At 38.1% G+C, this 16,998-nt stretch overlaps 1 protein-coding gene across 1 annotated transcript in view; it reads right to left on the bottom strand.

Moving 5' to 3' along the window:
- The window catches only part of LOC112553782 (dynein heavy chain 7, axonemal-like), a 73,995-nt gene that overhangs the window by 14,529 nt on the left and 42,468 nt on the right, over positions 1-16,998 (bottom strand). Inside the window, 24 exon segments of the mRNA XM_025221262.1 lie at positions 727-888; positions 1,764-1,964; positions 2,167-2,328; positions 3,163-3,339; positions 4,243-4,335; positions 4,568-4,813; positions 4,950-5,228; positions 5,573-5,705; positions 6,931-7,064; positions 7,392-7,583; positions 8,065-8,218; positions 8,580-8,743; positions 9,120-9,234; positions 9,513-9,764; positions 10,186-10,328; positions 10,695-10,898; positions 11,103-11,152; positions 11,155-11,242; positions 11,539-11,728; positions 12,519-12,748; positions 13,001-13,181; positions 14,109-14,227; positions 16,342-16,455; positions 16,653-16,794. Of these exon segments, the coding sequence (XP_025077047.1) occupies positions 727-888; positions 1,764-1,964; positions 2,167-2,328; positions 3,163-3,339; positions 4,243-4,335; positions 4,568-4,813; positions 4,950-5,228; positions 5,573-5,705; positions 6,931-7,064; positions 7,392-7,583; positions 8,065-8,218; positions 8,580-8,743; positions 9,120-9,234; positions 9,513-9,764; positions 10,186-10,328; positions 10,695-10,898; positions 11,103-11,152; positions 11,155-11,242; positions 11,539-11,728; positions 12,519-12,748; positions 13,001-13,181; positions 14,109-14,227; positions 16,342-16,455; positions 16,653-16,794 (3,925 nt within the window).

Below are 16,998 nucleotides of genomic sequence, written 5' to 3'. Positions count from 1 at the left end.
TTTGGTTTCGGCAATGAAACTTGTAGCTCTCATACACTTCATGTGTGCTACCCAAACAAAAGTCGTTGAACTTGTCGATGACAGTCTGAATATCTTTGTCGTTCTCCCCTTCTGCAAAGGATAATCCTTCGTAGATTTCTTGTGCGTCCTCACCAATGCAAGCTAATAGAACTGCACAACGATAAGCTGAATCTTCTTTATCAAGGCGCGTAGCTACCTCATAGTTCTGCCACTGACGAATAAATTTTTTCCAATTTACTTCAATGTTAGAAGACAAATCCAGCTTTGAGGGAACAGGAACGTTTGCAGTGAAGTGTTTTCTCTGATGTGTCTCTGCCATCTTGCGAGAAATGTCACTTTGCGAACGTACGGCGCAATATTTCAAAAAGAGAAAAACGTGCCCACCTGAAAGTTTCTGGAGAAATCACACAGCTAGCACTTTGCTGCTCACTTCTGACACCATGTTGTGTTATTGGTTTGTGGGTATTAGAGGTGGCACTCATTAAACTGTCCAGTTAGAAAACACACAAGAGACAGCTTCATGTCGGCTCCCGCCCAAGTATATTTAAATCTCCTAACCGGAACTAAACCTTTTACGGATTGTTCATTTTGGGAATAAGGCCAACACTTGCCTTATGTCACACCAGCTGCTCTATTTGTACGTCATCAAGCAGCACTCCTACAACTGAGGAGAAATAAAACATAAAGTGGAAATAGCTCACAAACCTCATATTCATTCAGGAACATGAACAGCTGTCGGACACTGATGCGCAGGTCAGTTTCATTGAATTCATAAGGAATGTTCCAGCCTAGAGGACCAAATTTGCGTCGCTCCTGCACCAGGGCATGGAAGAAACACAGCCCATACAGCATCTTGTGGAAATTGACCTGCACAAGAGGACAAAGTTCATTCACTCATTTAGTCCACAGATTTGTTGCCCAATATAACCCCTCTTTCTTAACCAGGTGAAATTTTAAGACAGTAGGTAAAACATACCTCTGCATATTTCTCTGTTTATGCATGGCTTCATTCTTTAAATGTTTATGATATCACAGCTTTGTGATTATCTATTAATGTATATCTTGCAAAAGTGCTAATTTGCACAATTATTAAATTCTTCTACCAGCTGTTATTTCAGAATCAATCCCTTTTAAGCTACTTTTCTCCAAGCCTGGCAAAGAAGTTCAAGCTTACACTGTCAGTGGATGTTCTGCTTGTCATAGTCACTTGAATGTTTTTACTGACTTTCATACTCATGTAATATTGGAATCTAACTGATTAAACAAGGGTCATTTATCAGGATTAAAAAATGTCAGGGTTGAATGCTGTTGAATTTGCTGTCAGCACGAATTAGTTCATTTGCACCCACAATTTTCATCTTTTGCACTTTTAGTATTTACCATCAGGCAAACTGATCACTTTTTTCCTGAAATTTTTAATTTTACCCTTGTGACAGCGTATTACCCAACAGTGATCTCTTTTTTTTATCAACCAACCTCTTTATGTTTGTATATCTCAGCAAAGGCTAAGTGGCTAAGAGACTGAACCCCTGCTTCCACTTTAACCATTGACCGGTGTATATCTTGAATAATTGATGCATAATTGAATAATTGATGAAATACCTTCATTTCTATAGCAGTATCAAATATGGCATTAACCAGTCATACAGTTTTCCACTACAATGCAAAAGCCACTTGTTACAAACACCAAGGTAACTTTGAGCTGGTGATTTCAACCAGCAGTGCATCCTTCCATAACTCACAGATTGATTGCAGGTACTAAAAAACTCAGGATCATTGATGGGGTCACTGAGGTAGGAACGGATGATGTTGAACCTCAAACCCTTTGGTGGTTCATTAGTCATCTTGACACCATTCTGCAGGATGGAAACTGGGAAAGTAGTTGATGGGTAGCTGGTCAGCCACAATCGGAAGTCAGGATGGGTCGTCTCTGGGTTAAATTCCTAGAACAAGAGAAAATTATGACTACTGCTGTGTAACTGTTAATTTTCTCCCTTTCATTCTCTCAGCTTACTTGTGTGTATTCTTCTTGGTTCATAATTCAGCAGTCAGTGACAAGTTAGTCAAAAGATCTGTTTGACTTGTCTCCAGAAAATAGCATATATTAAGTTTATAAGCCCACCATTACCAAATCTCTCCACATACCTCACATATTTTCTCCAGGGTAGGCATCCATGAGGCAGCCAAGTGACAGTTCTGCAGCATGACCCAGGTACCTTCCTTGATGCCCTTTTCAATCATCTTCAATGCAATGGGGCCTTGACCTTGTCCTAGAGACAGGGAGTCGAATTTGGCACCACCAAAGCCCTGTAAATACACATAGACCACAAACACATCAGAGCTGTAATTATGTGAAAGTATTCACAAACCACACTGTCATACCATGGCTAACGGTCCAAATTCAATAGAATTTTAATTTTATGAGTTTTTACAACCAATCTTTGCTGGCACCTGTCCTGATTATTTCTCTGAACTGCACTTCCCTAACGTCCCATCTAGACAACTCTGCTCTTGTCTGATTATAGTCTCCTCACTCTTCCTGTCACCAAAACAACATATGGCCACAGGATTTTTAGGTTATTGTGCAGCAAAATAATGGAACTCTCTCCCTTTCCATATCGGCCACCTACCCACTATTGAATCCTTTAAATGTGCACTGAAAACACACCTCTTCCGTAAACATTTCTCTTAACAACCTTTCCCATAATGCTAGTCCTTTTCCACACCCTTCCTTATGCAATATCAAGTTAATCTCAGCTCTTGTTCTTGTTATTTGAGTTCCTCTTTGTGTTTTCTGTATTTAATTTTATTTTTCGCTTCGTATGGTTGTTGATTCTTTTATAGTTCATATGTTATTTGTTTGTTTTCCTGTCCCTCATATGCTGTCCAATTTTCATTCTTGTTCTTAAGCGCTAAGAGCATGCTCCTTAGTGTGAGCATGCGCTTTACAAATTTTGCATTTATTATTATTATCATTCAAAACCAGTATATTATGCTCAGTTTTTTTAGTATTATCAATACAGAGTAGTATTCTATTCACATCACAATTTAAACATCGCATACTTAAACACATACCTCATTTTACATATACAGCAACAAAAACAAATACATAACCATGAAGACATTGCATGTAGTCCTTACCTGGTCATCAGCAAACTTGAGAAGGGCAGCCATAGGATCTGCACCAGGAGAGAGCACAAACAATAGAGGGGCACAGCAGTAGCTGTCTGCAAATGCCTTCGGCAGATCAAATGGTGGAGGCTCGATGAACTTCTTGCCAATCTTCTCTGTGACAAACTCCTGCACAGCTGGCACAACCTATCAATGGCAAAGAAATGAAATGATCAAACACCCACTAAATGAGTATCTGTAAAATAAACCACTCACATATTGAACAGTCTATGAATAGTCATCATCATGACAATGATGCTTCTATAGTGCAGAATCCCAGCATGTGGCCATGCTCTCCGCACTAACCCACTCTGAGGTTGGATGGTACAGCAGATGACAGAATAAAGAGTGTGAGGGGGGAGAAATAGTGAGTTATGCCGAGCCAATAACTAAGGCTATATCACAGCAAGGCAGCCAGCCATGTAAACAGATACCATATGCAGATAAAGAACAGCGTGCCTGAGACAAGAGCTGAACCAAGGAAAGCCAACCCTCACTGTAATGGTGACAGGCACTAACAGTTGCACCACCAGGCTGCCTGGTGTTAATAAGGGAACAGACTGCTTTGGTGTACATGACAAAAAGGACTGGTCCCTATAATAATAAACGCAAGATTTGTGTAGCGCAAACTCACACTCATAAGGAGAATGCTCGTAGTGCTTAAGAAGAACAAGACATGGGCAACATACAAGGGACAGAAGAACAAACAAATAACATATGAATGATGGAAGGATAAACAACAATACTGATGACAAATAAAATGCAAATACAGAAAACACAATGAGAAATCAAGTAACAAGGACTGAAAATATCATGATACTGCAAAGGAAGAGAGTATGGAAGTTGCAATAAGAGGAAAAGGGGGAGGGGGAAGGGTGTGACAATGGACTAGCATTGTGTGGACTGTTGTTAAGAGTAATGCTTAAGGGAGGGCTATGTTTTCATTTCACATAACCATAAGTTAAGTGAATATTTGTAATCTGCACTGTCCCAAAGCTCTCTTAGTATATGAGGCCACACAAAGGGACTAACTCAATGACCAACACTCACTTTATCAGGCCTGATGCATCGGAGGACGAGAAGACGCTGGAAGCTCTGCAAGCTATTTTGCCACTCACCAGGTAGTTTCTCATGATGAGGTTCCTGTCATTAAAATAATTGTTGCTACAAAGCTGCAATAATTTAAATTAGTCTTTACAAATGGAAAATAATTGTCTCCTATTTGCTTCATTCACAAAAAAATGCATGGGAAATGTAAAAAAATTTCTCTGTTAATGGCATTTAACATAGAAAATATACTAATATGCAAGTCACTTGTAACAATTTAATGTAATTAAAAAATAAGAAACAGAAACAAAGCACAAAAGTCACTAACCAAGCTATCATAAATGGTTTTCCACTGCTCCTTTTGCGCGATCAACTTCTTGCGGATGTCAGTGAAGTTGGCCAGCTCATTAAGACGACAAAGCTCATCCCAGGACTTACTAGGAAGCCATGTTGTTGGGTTAGAATGTGGGTTGTCAAGGCCAATGCCTCCAGTCAGGAGGAATCGCCACTCCTCATCTTCCACCTCATTTTTGTGCTTGAGAATGTTAACGCACAGGAGGAAGGAAAACAGCAGCTGGACACCAACAAAAATTCGTAAGATGACAGCAGCAGAAATATAATAACAAATCGATTGTAACCAGAGAACATTCTAACTTCAGCAACAGTCAAAGATTCATAAGATGACAGCAGCAGAAATCACTACTTCTTACCTTGTCCTTTTCAAAAAGTGACATGCAGACATTGCAGTACAAGGAGTATGTAAAGTGGTCATATAAAAACTGCAGCCGGGTCTTGAGGTCTTCAGACTTCTCAGCATTCTCAATGGACATGCCAAAGAGGTTGATGAACCACGTGAGAGAGTACTGGTACATAGGTTCAATGTTGGCCAAGTCAGCAATGGAGAAAAAGAGAATAGTGCTGTGCACAGCAATGGAAGTGTAGCCCATACGAGCTGAGTCAATCTTCTTCTCTGTTTCTTCAGCTATAGCCTAATGCATGAAAAAAGCCAAAAAGACTCTTTATAGGCGCAGGATTTCATTCAAGTGTTTCAAAAGCTACTGCACCACTTAAGGTCTTGGAAATTCATCAAAAGTAAAATATTTTCACAATTATAAATCTTTAAATTAATCTATTTATATTTCATCAATATAGCCTTGTTATCTTTAATACATCTCTCTATTATGAAATCTATTATGTGTCAATGCATGGCTTCACACTGTACTGTATAAATAGCTGATCACAATCAGCATCTAACATAGAAGTGATAAGCATGGATCGATTTATCTCAATTCGAGACTTCCCAACAGTTAATCATGATCCTGACATTACTAACCTGTTTCTCAGAGATTTCATTGGCCAGTTTCTTGGACGAGGACAACACCTTGATGGCAGTCTCATCCTCCAAAATATTACCTTCAGATGACGAAAGCACCTCTAGGATCTTATCCTCAATGTCCTTCAGTTGCCTGAAGCACATAACAATGTCTGCAAAAGGCTATGTTAAATGTTAAGCCGAGTACTCGGAAAAATTGCTGGAAATAGAGCATAAAGTATCATTGAAACATATTCCAGTGGTATTTTTTGACAAAGAGGGATGAGAAATATATCCATTTTTTTTCTCTGAATCACACCTGCATTTGTCAAGAAAGCAGGAAGTGATGAAAGGGTGGTATATCTAAAAAGAAAACAGGGACACAATGTGAATTGCTGAGTGTTCACTTATACAGTAAGATGGAGTTTGTACTCATTTTCTAAAGATACTGGCTACAAACACCAGGGGATCAACTCTGCTCAAATGAACCATGTGAACTTCATCCCAATAAAACATGAGCTGTCAAAAGCAACTACAACTGCTTGCGAAAAACTGAAACAAGGATCAAGCAGAAATAATGAGCACAGCTGACAACACTGAGATGGCTTTGCTTTGGGAGTCATTGTATCTGTATCTGTTGAGCCATCAGTTTATGATATAAGCAAGAAAACTTTTGAAATTGTAAGAACATTAATAGTCTCCTATTTTATTTTTTCTTAGGAAATTGAGAGTACAGAAAAAAAGGAGTCTTTATAAATTTGAACTATGCATTATTAGTGACCTGTTAAAGTTATGATGATGGTCAAAATAATATGTTACATTACCCACTCCAGTTCCTATTCATTTTCCTCAACAGATACAACCCCCATGCATCCTTATCCCCCTACCCTCCATCTACCAAGGAAAGCATACCAGCAGTGGAAAGGAAAAGTTTCTGACTCGACTTGTGCATCATTGCTGAGCTCGCCCATACTTTCTGCTATAAATACTGCTATTGTGTGACACAGCTCTCCTGTGTAGAGATCGAGTAGTTGGTTGTTTTTTGAGTGGGAATGCTTCTTAAGCTTAATTATATATATGTACTCATATTTGGAGAATTATTGTTTTAAAATAAATAAACCAGATAACTGAGAACAAATGTTGCACTCATGCTCTTTAAGACTCAAATCTTGAGTAATTATCACAAAGAGACCTAAGAAAGCACATAAAATACAACCACTGCCTTATGGCAGTTTTGAATAGATAGCTATTAAAATTTAAAAAGCTGACAAATGAATGGCTATTTTTAACATTGTATTTTTCTGCTAAGATGTCTTCATCCTTTATTTACTATTCAACTTTAATGTACATGCCAGTAGCCCTTATGTTGTGAAGGTTACCTTTTGTTTTCAGCGCCCTGCAAAATAAGTGCATTTTTTTCTTCCTCCAGCTCTGGCCGTTCTTTAGCAACAACAATCCCCAGCAGCTGATCCTGCAGACCCTCAGGTGTGATCATGAAGTTGAGCAGCGTCACCTGGACAGCATTAAAGAAATTCAAATGGTTAACATAAGCAAGAAAGCTTGCAACATTACAGTCACAAGTTATTACAGTCTTTTTTCTTCTGCCTGTAATTGTAAAAGATTTACAACCCATGATCATGGACCAAAACACATAAATGAGTTCTTTGCTTATGCTTATGTCTTCATCTGCTGCTGGGAAAGTGTGAATGCGTAAGACAAAAAGTGAACAAGTAAATGTGAGAGTGTGTATGTATGTGTGCAAACATGTATGCAAGTGAGACAAAGAGAAAAAAACTTTGATCAGACATGGGATATACAGACTGAATGCAATGTTCCTCACTTTGACAGAAGTCTCTGGGAGGTAGTGAGGGTTGCGAAGTTTTGTAGTGATGTAGAACTTGAAGTCCTGGGAGTACTCAATTGTTGAGTCACCTAGCTTGATACACAAACTGCCACCCTGTTTGAATGTTTGCTTCAACAGCAATGACTCCAAGATGGGATCAAGCTCTTCTTGAACATTCTCCAGAAGCACCTGAGACAGGCAAAAGAATTCATAGGTAAAAGACTTTTTTAAAAGTAAATTCTCTTTCTTGCTCAAGCATAGGAATAAAGTTTCTGCAATTATAAGCCAGTCAGAAAAAGGGAGCTCACTCTACTTGCAATGAAAAAGAAATCTTCCCTGGAATACTCCATGTCAAGACAATTGAAACACAGCAAGCATTATTTTGTCTTTAAATTGCAGGAGGAAGACAGAGCTTAAAAAAACAAACACCAGCTTAATTCCGTCTAGGAAAAAATACCAAGTTTTCATATACCAATTAAATCTGTAGCAAGATTTTTGTGACCATACACAATAGCCAGAATATCACAGTTTATAAACATGTCAGTATGTATGCATACACAGAAGCATGCTTACACAGACACACATATTCATATATATGCATGCATACCTGCAATAACTGTAGACAGAAATATATAACATGTATGCATGTGCACAAAGAATATATACTAACAGGGGTGCCAAATTGAATGCAATTTTCCAGTGTGCGCACAAAGTCTGAATCAGAAAGCTTGACGACATGCAGATTGTTAGCTTTCTCCATGTTTTTGATCCACTTGTTAGCCTGACCCTGTGGATCAATCAACAGAGGCCATCGTCGAGAGTTGCTGAAAATGAAGAGGATTTTAAGTCAAGTCATGACTGATACTAACCAAACTATTTTTTTAATATCAGACATCTCAAGAGTAGAATGCTTAGAGGAATATCTCAAACTTTCCTCTAGGCCGCTAGAGAGTAAAAACACATTCATACTGTTTCTGTTACCACTGTTTCACCATCCCCACGCTATAGCATGAGTGCACATCTCTCCACTTTCAACAAAAAGTCAAAATTCATTCTTATCTTATGCCAAAAATAATATGAAGTTCTTTTAGTTTTTTTGTACCAAAAAACATTATCTAAGAAATAGACTATTTCATTCTGGCTAAAGCTAATGAATAGCTGTCTAAAATGAGTAGGAGGGTATACCTGATGATAATGCCATTTTCAATGGAGAAGTTGTCTGTTGGGAGGCCAGCAATGGTCCAGGCACGGATCTTAACAGGCTCACCAAGTGTGCTGACTAAAGAAAAGTCACTAGAGCAAGGCAGACCTTTTTCAACTATGGCCTGGAGCCATTCCTTGCTCTGATCCTGTATGTTTCAAAATACAGGAAATCTCTCATGTCACAATATATGCCAACAATGTTATACAGTTGTCTCTTACAGTTTACTGTGCCCTATTGGGAACATCATGTGAAAGCAAATATTATGTATGCCTGTAATGCAAGATTGTCTAGACACACAAGTTCTCTGCATGTGTATTTGTGTGTGTGTGCATTCTAGTGTTCATTCTTAAGGCTGGTGACGCAAAGTACATGTTTCAAGCATGTCTATGCATAAGTCTAAAGAAGAAAATAAAAAGGCTACAATAGTTTATTGCACAAGTGCAATGAGAGGCACAAGGATATGACAACCATCAAAAAGGTCCTTTAAAGCAGACATGAATGACTTGAAGATTGATACATACATGCCTAAAAGCAGATGTGAATGCTCCCAGATAAGCTATGATGCCTGAAGAGCACAGTATATCTCCAGTCAGGTTAATGTATTTCTTGCTAAGGTCTCTCGCAGCCTGGTTCCACCTGTATTTTGCATTATCCAAGAGAATGTTTTTAATACAAACTCCTTGAAAGTTACATAGAGTAAAATTTGTTGTAGGACATGTTTGTTTAATTTATAGATTGTTATAAAACATAAACCTAGCAACATTAAAAAACCTGCACTTACTATTTTATGACACCTTTTCACAAGCACCTTTTTTCTAAGTCCTGACAAGATTTACCAAACTTGCAGCAAATATTGCAAACAGAGTACAACACTGCAAGTTTTAAAAAAAAAGAATTTGGGGTCGTCAAGCTACCTGTCTTTCTCGCCTCCCAGTCCCCCAATGAGTTGCTCAGCGCGTTCTAGCTTCTTGGTGCAGAGGTCAACCTGGTTCTCTAGCTCTGCCTTCTTGGCTTTGTTTGCCTCCAGTGTATCCTGCAGCTTGTTCAGCTTGTCTTGCACCTCCTTCAGTGAGGCACGCTTCTTTTCCAGGGAACCCATGGCCTCTGCTAGCTCTCCCTCTGCCTTTTTCAGGGCTTCCTTTTTGGGAGCTACCACCTTGGCTACTCTGCAATCCAAATTTGCTTATTTTTCACAGTTATGACTTACAGTCCTAATCTTCTTCAAATGCAATTGACAGAAGTCACAGACAATATGAACGGTCTTTAACACAATTGCAAAATCCATCTCAAACAAAAATATTTAATTTACAACATATTCACATCAACAGTGATTCTTTAACACCCATTATGGTCTTTTTTCTCCCAGCTTTATAACTGATAAATATGAAATAAAACATGAAAATGTATTTTTCTATTCTTAAATATAACTATAAATGACACTGACAATTCTAATAAGACTGCAATCTACTGCACAGTACTGTGGGAATAAAGGTATAATTATTTAGCATATATGGCCACACTACTGTGGGCATATGGGTGTACTTGTCATAAATATCCACAATTCTGTGGACATGTGGCTGTACTTACTTGTCATACATGTCCATTGCACGCACCCACTTGCACAAGCCCTCACAGGCTGTGGAGGCTAATTTGATCTTTTCAGGGTCAAAATCTGGATTTGTCATGAATTTGGTCCGTATAGTTTTCATGTAAGCCACAGGTATGTTGTCCTATGGAGGAATACAGCATTTCAGAGATGCTTGTTTTTAGTGAAATCAGAAACTATTTGATTTCTGACAATTTCACTCAAGCACATACATAAATAGACACACATAAACATGCACAAGCATTTCTTGATACTTTCAGCAAATGGATGTGCATTCCTTCAGAAATCACACATATACATAAAAACAAAATGGTAAGATAATGAAACATAAAATGGCAGTTCCATAAAAAAGGATTCCTGTAGACATCCCAGCCCTGCCCTGCCCTGTTGAGCCAAGCAGAGCCTTCAGCTGCTTTATTTCCTGTCTCCCCCTAAGACATGTAGATCAAGGCACTAAAAGCTAACATGACAATTCAACACAAAAGCACACCTTGTCATATTCACGAAGACCCTCAAGAAACTTCATGTCACCCAGTATCTTTTTAGATGGCCCCCAGTAATCTTCAATCTTCTTGCCAGAGCCACTAGGGTCTGGAATACGGTCAGCCTTGACACCTTTCAGTACACAGACAGCCTCCATCACCAGTCGTACACCAGCAGGTGGGCTTTTCATACTCTTCACTACTGTGATATCCTGAACAAAATAGCACCAGAAACCTTCATCAATCTTTGCATATGTGTCTTAAAACCTCTTATGTCACCACTTCTAAGAAAACATCATGAATGAAGATTATGAAACATAAAATATGAAATAAGAAACATTCAGGAAAAGATACCTCAGACCTATGGTCTGATGGTGGCCAGGATGATAAATATTTAGGAAATGAAGATGTCAGACCTGTGGTGTGAGAGTGTCCAGAGCAGATAGAGCTGCATTCAAAGCAGGAGAGCCTCCGACAGATCAGCATCACACTCGTTCTTGATGGCCTGAGCAGCGCGGGCCTGTTCATTGGCCACAGCTTCGTCTGCTTTAACCACCTGTTGGATGTTATTTTGACATGACACTTTCAGTGAATCTAGAACTTGACAATACCTCACTTCTGTGTCAATGTTCAAATGTGTGCAAAGTTTTTGTACAGTATAGTCCTCACTATGCTCAGCTAGTATGAATTACTTGTTCTGCTTCTGTTTGATCTTCTGTTTGACTCACAAGATTGGAAGGAGTCGAGATTCTGACACATGTGCAAATGTGCATGTGTTTTTATGCCTGTATGTGAAAGTATACAAGATTACACTTGCAGCATCAAAGATTCTTTGGATTCAAAAAGACATACCTTTTCTACTTTGGCAACCTCTATTGAGTCTCTCTCAATGACAACCATGATTTCAGACACTTCTTTAGAGGCAATAACCAGCTGAGGTTGAAGGTCTGTCAACTCTTTTTGCATGACAGCCACCTGACCAGCTGCAGAGTCAAGCTTCTCTAGACCCACTTCATACCTCCTCTTCTGCTTTAAAACTTCCCTGCAGGACAAAAACAAAAGATATCAGCGACTTACCCAAATAATATAAAATCAGATAAATTTTTTTAAAAAACAACAGAAGTGCAGAAATGCTGTTTTGTTAAACTGCATAAAGAAATGTTTATAGCATTTTTTTTGTGATTCTTGCTGTTAGCCTTCCACTGGCTTAATATTCTCAATAAATAAGCTGGAAATTTTAAATGTACAAAACTTTATTTTATCAAAGAAAACTAGTACACAGAAGGTACTGTCTTAAAGCCAATTAATTTATCAAGCATTACTGCAGATGCAAAAAAGCAAGTCACACTTCCCCACAGTGACATATCTGTTGAAACTTTTGCAGACAATATGCCATCGTAATACTAGCATTTTAAACTGGTCACCCGATGCTTGCAAAAACCTCTAAAAAAACATCTTTGTGTGACGTATATCTGAACATTAATAGTCTTTTCACTCCAAAGGTTGGTGGAAGATTTGGATGTTAATGGTAGTCCTAACACTAAACCTAAATTAATCTAGGTTTCCCCAGCTTTACAATAAATGGATAACAAGGATTAGCATAGAGCAGTGGTTCTTAACCGGGGTTCGATCGAGTCGGTCTCAGGGGTTCGGCGGAGCCTCCGCCACGGAGGTCAAGACGCATCCTCAATTCGTGATGACACTAAAGAAGGGTTCGGTGAATGTGCATATGAAATTAAAGAAGGGTTCGGTGAATGTGCATAGGAAACTTGTGGGTTCGGTACTTCAAACAAGGTTAAGAACCACTGGCATAGAGTCACTGAAGTACTTACTCTCTCTTCTTGTCTAAGAGAACTTTGAAGGTGTTAATAAGCTCCAGATAGGATGTTGGGGTCACGTAGTTGTGACGTTCAAGCTCAAGATGGAAACGTTCTGAGAGGATGCGTGTTGATGTGTGGAAGTGTTTGCACATGGTGATGCATCCCGAACGCTCATCCTCAGACATCTCAATCTCTTCCAAGAAGCGTGTGGCCACAGCCTGGAGGGCATCCTCTGGCCAAGACTGTTGCATACATGTGACAATATTTTGTTGCATTCATAAAACTATAGAATTCAGTCCATGATGCATAATGATTTTCAAAACATTCAAAATATACTAAACCAAACCTTTTCATGCAGTTTCAGTGACATGTCTATATATATAGCATTTTAGAAACTTGGATCTTTGTATTATATGAAGTAGGTGTGTAATGCTGCTATAAATGATGCATTGCTATATCAATATTATCATATTATCAATGAAATATGTTCACACCTGGAACCAGTCAATGGTACAGCAGTTGACCATAGATGGGAACTTGCGCAGGCGATTACGGAAAGCATCACCAATGGGTGACATTGCCAGCACAACATGAAGTTGGTCTCGGACTCGGGAAATAAAAAGGTTGAAAAGAGCCACTGGTGACCCATCAGTCTGTTTGGTCTTGTCTCTTTGTCTACAGACACAAACCAAAGCATCCAAATACAAAACTTAAAGAAAAAGGAACATCAAAAATTGGTTATCTGACCATTATTCTTCTATGATGAACACAAGAAAACATAAAGATGGCTCAACCTACTTTTTATCACTAACGAATTACAAGAACCTTGCCTGTTTCAGAAATAGGATTCTCCACCAAAAACATTGTTAAGAGTGGCCAAAAAAGAATGCATCTTCTTTGTAAGCTTAATAGTTTTTCAGTTAGTCAAGCAATCTTAGGCCGTTTCTACCAGTCGTTTATTGAGAGTCTTTTATCTTTTTCATTTGTATGCTAGTTGCACAATCTCTCTGTCCATGATAGGAACAGTCTGAACAGTATTGTCCACATCTGTTCTAAGATAATTGGTATCAAACAGAGGGATTTAGTTTCTTTGTGTGATCAACAAATAGTAAGGAAAGCTTCACGCATAATGTCAATACCTGAACATGTACTAATTAAGAATTTGTATTATTAAGCTCAGTTAAAAGTTATTCCATGTCAAGATGTAAAAGTAATAGACACCTGGAATCGTTTGTGCCATCTGCGGTCCAACTGCTCAAACTCAGATGAAGTGTCAGTGGTGTGTGTGTGATGTTGTAGGTAAACCTGATTATTCTTGATGTAAGTTTGTTGTTTGTTTTATGTTTCATATATATTTGTCACTTGCCTTCTTTTTTCATTGCTAATATTTTTCATGTCGACATCTTTTAACACTGCATCTTGCAATGAACTTTATTCTTACTTTTATTTCTAACTTTTACTCTGTAACTGAGCACCTTTCCATGTTCAAATTGCCCAACGGGAACAAATAAAGTTGATCATTGTCATTGTCATTAACTTCCCTAACTGTTCTAAAAATGAAAAAGTCAATAGCAGTAAGTTTACACAGGAGTTTTTTCTCACCTGTCAATCACCCTCATCTTCTCACAGATCTCTTGCTTTTCATCAATCGCAAACAGGTTGGGTACCTCACCTGCATTCAGCAGATTATTTATATCCTCTAGAAAGGATTCTTGTTTTATCTGTGGATAAGATAGTTTTTATGATCATTACTGGGTCTAGTAAATGTGATTAACATAAGTTAAATAACTTAAGAGGAAAGTGAGGTCTCAACCAAATAAAAATGGGTGAGTCACAAAAGACGTTAAACCCCACTGGCTTTCATTGAAAATACCTGTCTGTATTATTCCAAAAATCTTAAATTTAAATATCACTAACTTTTATTAATAAGCAGACAGAGTTGTGAAATTATAAATTCATTTCTAATCACAGAAGTAGATTTGACAGTAAAATGCCATTCCTATTTTTAAACATAGACTCCATTTACACTGAAAAATGACATGAAGTTTTCCGGAAACTGTCATTGTCAACAGAAGCATCCAGTCAGCAGACAAGTTGATTGTTGGAAAAATAATTTGTGGCAAGCAGTTACAATTTAAAATAATAAAAATAATATATATTAGCAATCTTTCTTTTTTAATAAGAAATAACTGGATTGACTTATTGTCAAAATTATGATTCTAATGTTTATGTAAAAGATGATTTTAGAGGTAAGATACAGTGGTGACATCATAATTACATTTTCATAACATTACATAACAATGTGCATATACGTGCAGTCGTAAACTGAACAGCTCTTGTCCAGTCACTTAGACAAATTGCAACCGATATATTAATTCGGTGAATAAGGTAGAGTGCATGCAGAACTGCCAAAAAGTGTATCTACGAAAAAGACAGCACACCAATTTCTAGTACAATGTGTTTGATCATGCTCCTCTAGTTTATAATATGTTTTTTAGTCAGGAACAGCAGTCATTCTTATTAAGCTACTACTGTGCCAGAATCTGTAGAATATAGACTAACATAGATTGACAAGATAATTGACAAGATTTTTTCTTCTGTCCTTTTAGAGAAATCAAATTCTTGAGGATTCTACATCAAAACTGTAAACTCTTCACAGCACCCCTACTTCCACATAGTTGTTGACTATCATGGAACATAGCTATATAACCTCCTCACAACACCCCCACATATTAATTATTATGGAACATAGCTATATGACCTCACAGCACCCTCACACACATGTTATCATTGCACATAGTAATATAACCTCTTCCCAGCACGCCACCTCTATAGTACATATTTATAAAGTGAATAAAGTGAGTTAGAGAAAAACAAGAAACAAAACATGACCATAGTTTTTCCATGCTCAGTGTTGATGTGTGAGCTACACAAAACAATCATGGCAGACTCTCAGTTACCAAAGCTAAAGACTCCTCAAGATCCTGCCCTTCTTCGCAGAATAAATAATCCCGCAGCTTGTAGACAAGAGATTTACAACACTTAAACCATTTTTTTGTAAGGGCGCACACATTTACTACAGATACTGCCATGTTGCAAAATACATTAGCATGGTTAGGCATGAAAACAAGTACATTGAAACAAAAATACTATTCAAGAGTGAAGAAAGACTACATCTGCTCCATTCACCCACTCACCCACCCCTAGTACATTCCCAAAACTAAATCAACAGGAATGGAGTAATTCAGATTTTCTACAAATAGAAGTAAAATATCAGCCATCTTCAGTTAACACAAGCTGAATTACAGGCAGCACAGTCAGCAACAGAAGGTCATCAAGAATTGTTTTTTAAACATATAGCTCTGCCTTGACACTTGACCACACTTTGTGACACAAATACCATTGCTACAGGCTTCTGATTTCAAAAGACTATATATGTTTAATATTTCCATGTCCAAAGTTAGTTCCCAAACAGGAACACTAACATGGTCTCTCAAGATCAAAACATACAAGGTAAAGTTTCCCTGCTAGTTCCCTGTGTATAAGCCACTGCATGTGAAAGGATTCACCTCCTTCTCTTGGCTGCCTTTTACTTCCCTGGTTGTCAGGTCCATATTTTCTGCTCAGGGGATAATAGTAGTTCAAGTTAAGCTCCACACCTAAAACATTCTGCTATGAAGTCAAATGAACTGTCCACATGAGTACAGATCCTTCTGATGAATCTGCCATGTGTCTTTAAATTATACATGTATAATATTTTTTCATGAGCTAATATAATTTCAGAATCAGCTTCCAATGAAAAGCAACACTGACAACTTTCAGTATTTGATAATACCTGAGTGTCAGAGAAGAGAAAGACACCATGATTATCTGTCTCAGTCGATTTACGGAGGATTCGCTTCAGATCCTCCCGCCATTCATTAGTTGTGTAGCTCTTAGTGATCTCCACCTGTAAAAAAGACCCAGAAAAAAACTTATCAATAACCCCATTTAGATAAACTTTTCACAAAGACTCTGATCACATTATGTTAACTGGTAACAGTTAAAAAGGCTAATTTAATTTAATCAGACTCTTGATCGCTTTCTTGTTGGGTTTTGTATCTGTAAGCTGTCATGAAAGATAGCCAAAAGAGAGATCTTGAATACCTGGAAAAGGTCATAGTCAGCCATGTGTGCAGCCAGGCGTGTCAGTGACTGACGACCAGAGCCGCCCACGCCAACCAATAAAGCATGGCTGCGGGGCTGTTTGATAACGCGGGCAATGCGTGACACATGCTCTATTGCAAACCTGAATATACACACAAAAATTAGTCTGGTGACTTGTTCACTGCACTGAAAATGCTGTCAATTTACCTGTACAATAAAAGAAATATTAATGAACTTTATATGGCTTACAGTCTCTTCAACTTTACAATCAACACTTTCCCCTCTAACTCATGTCAAAACTTCTTATGGCTAAAAGAAGGAATGTCATCATTGCCAAGTCACATCA

Source organism: Pomacea canaliculata, linkage group LG1, assembly GCF_003073045.1.
Source record: "Pomacea canaliculata isolate SZHN2017 linkage group LG1, ASM307304v1, whole genome shotgun sequence".
Taxonomy (NCBI): Eukaryota; Metazoa; Mollusca; class Gastropoda; order Architaenioglossa; family Ampullariidae; genus Pomacea; species Pomacea canaliculata.
This window is presented reverse-complemented; position numbering and strand designations above follow the sequence as displayed.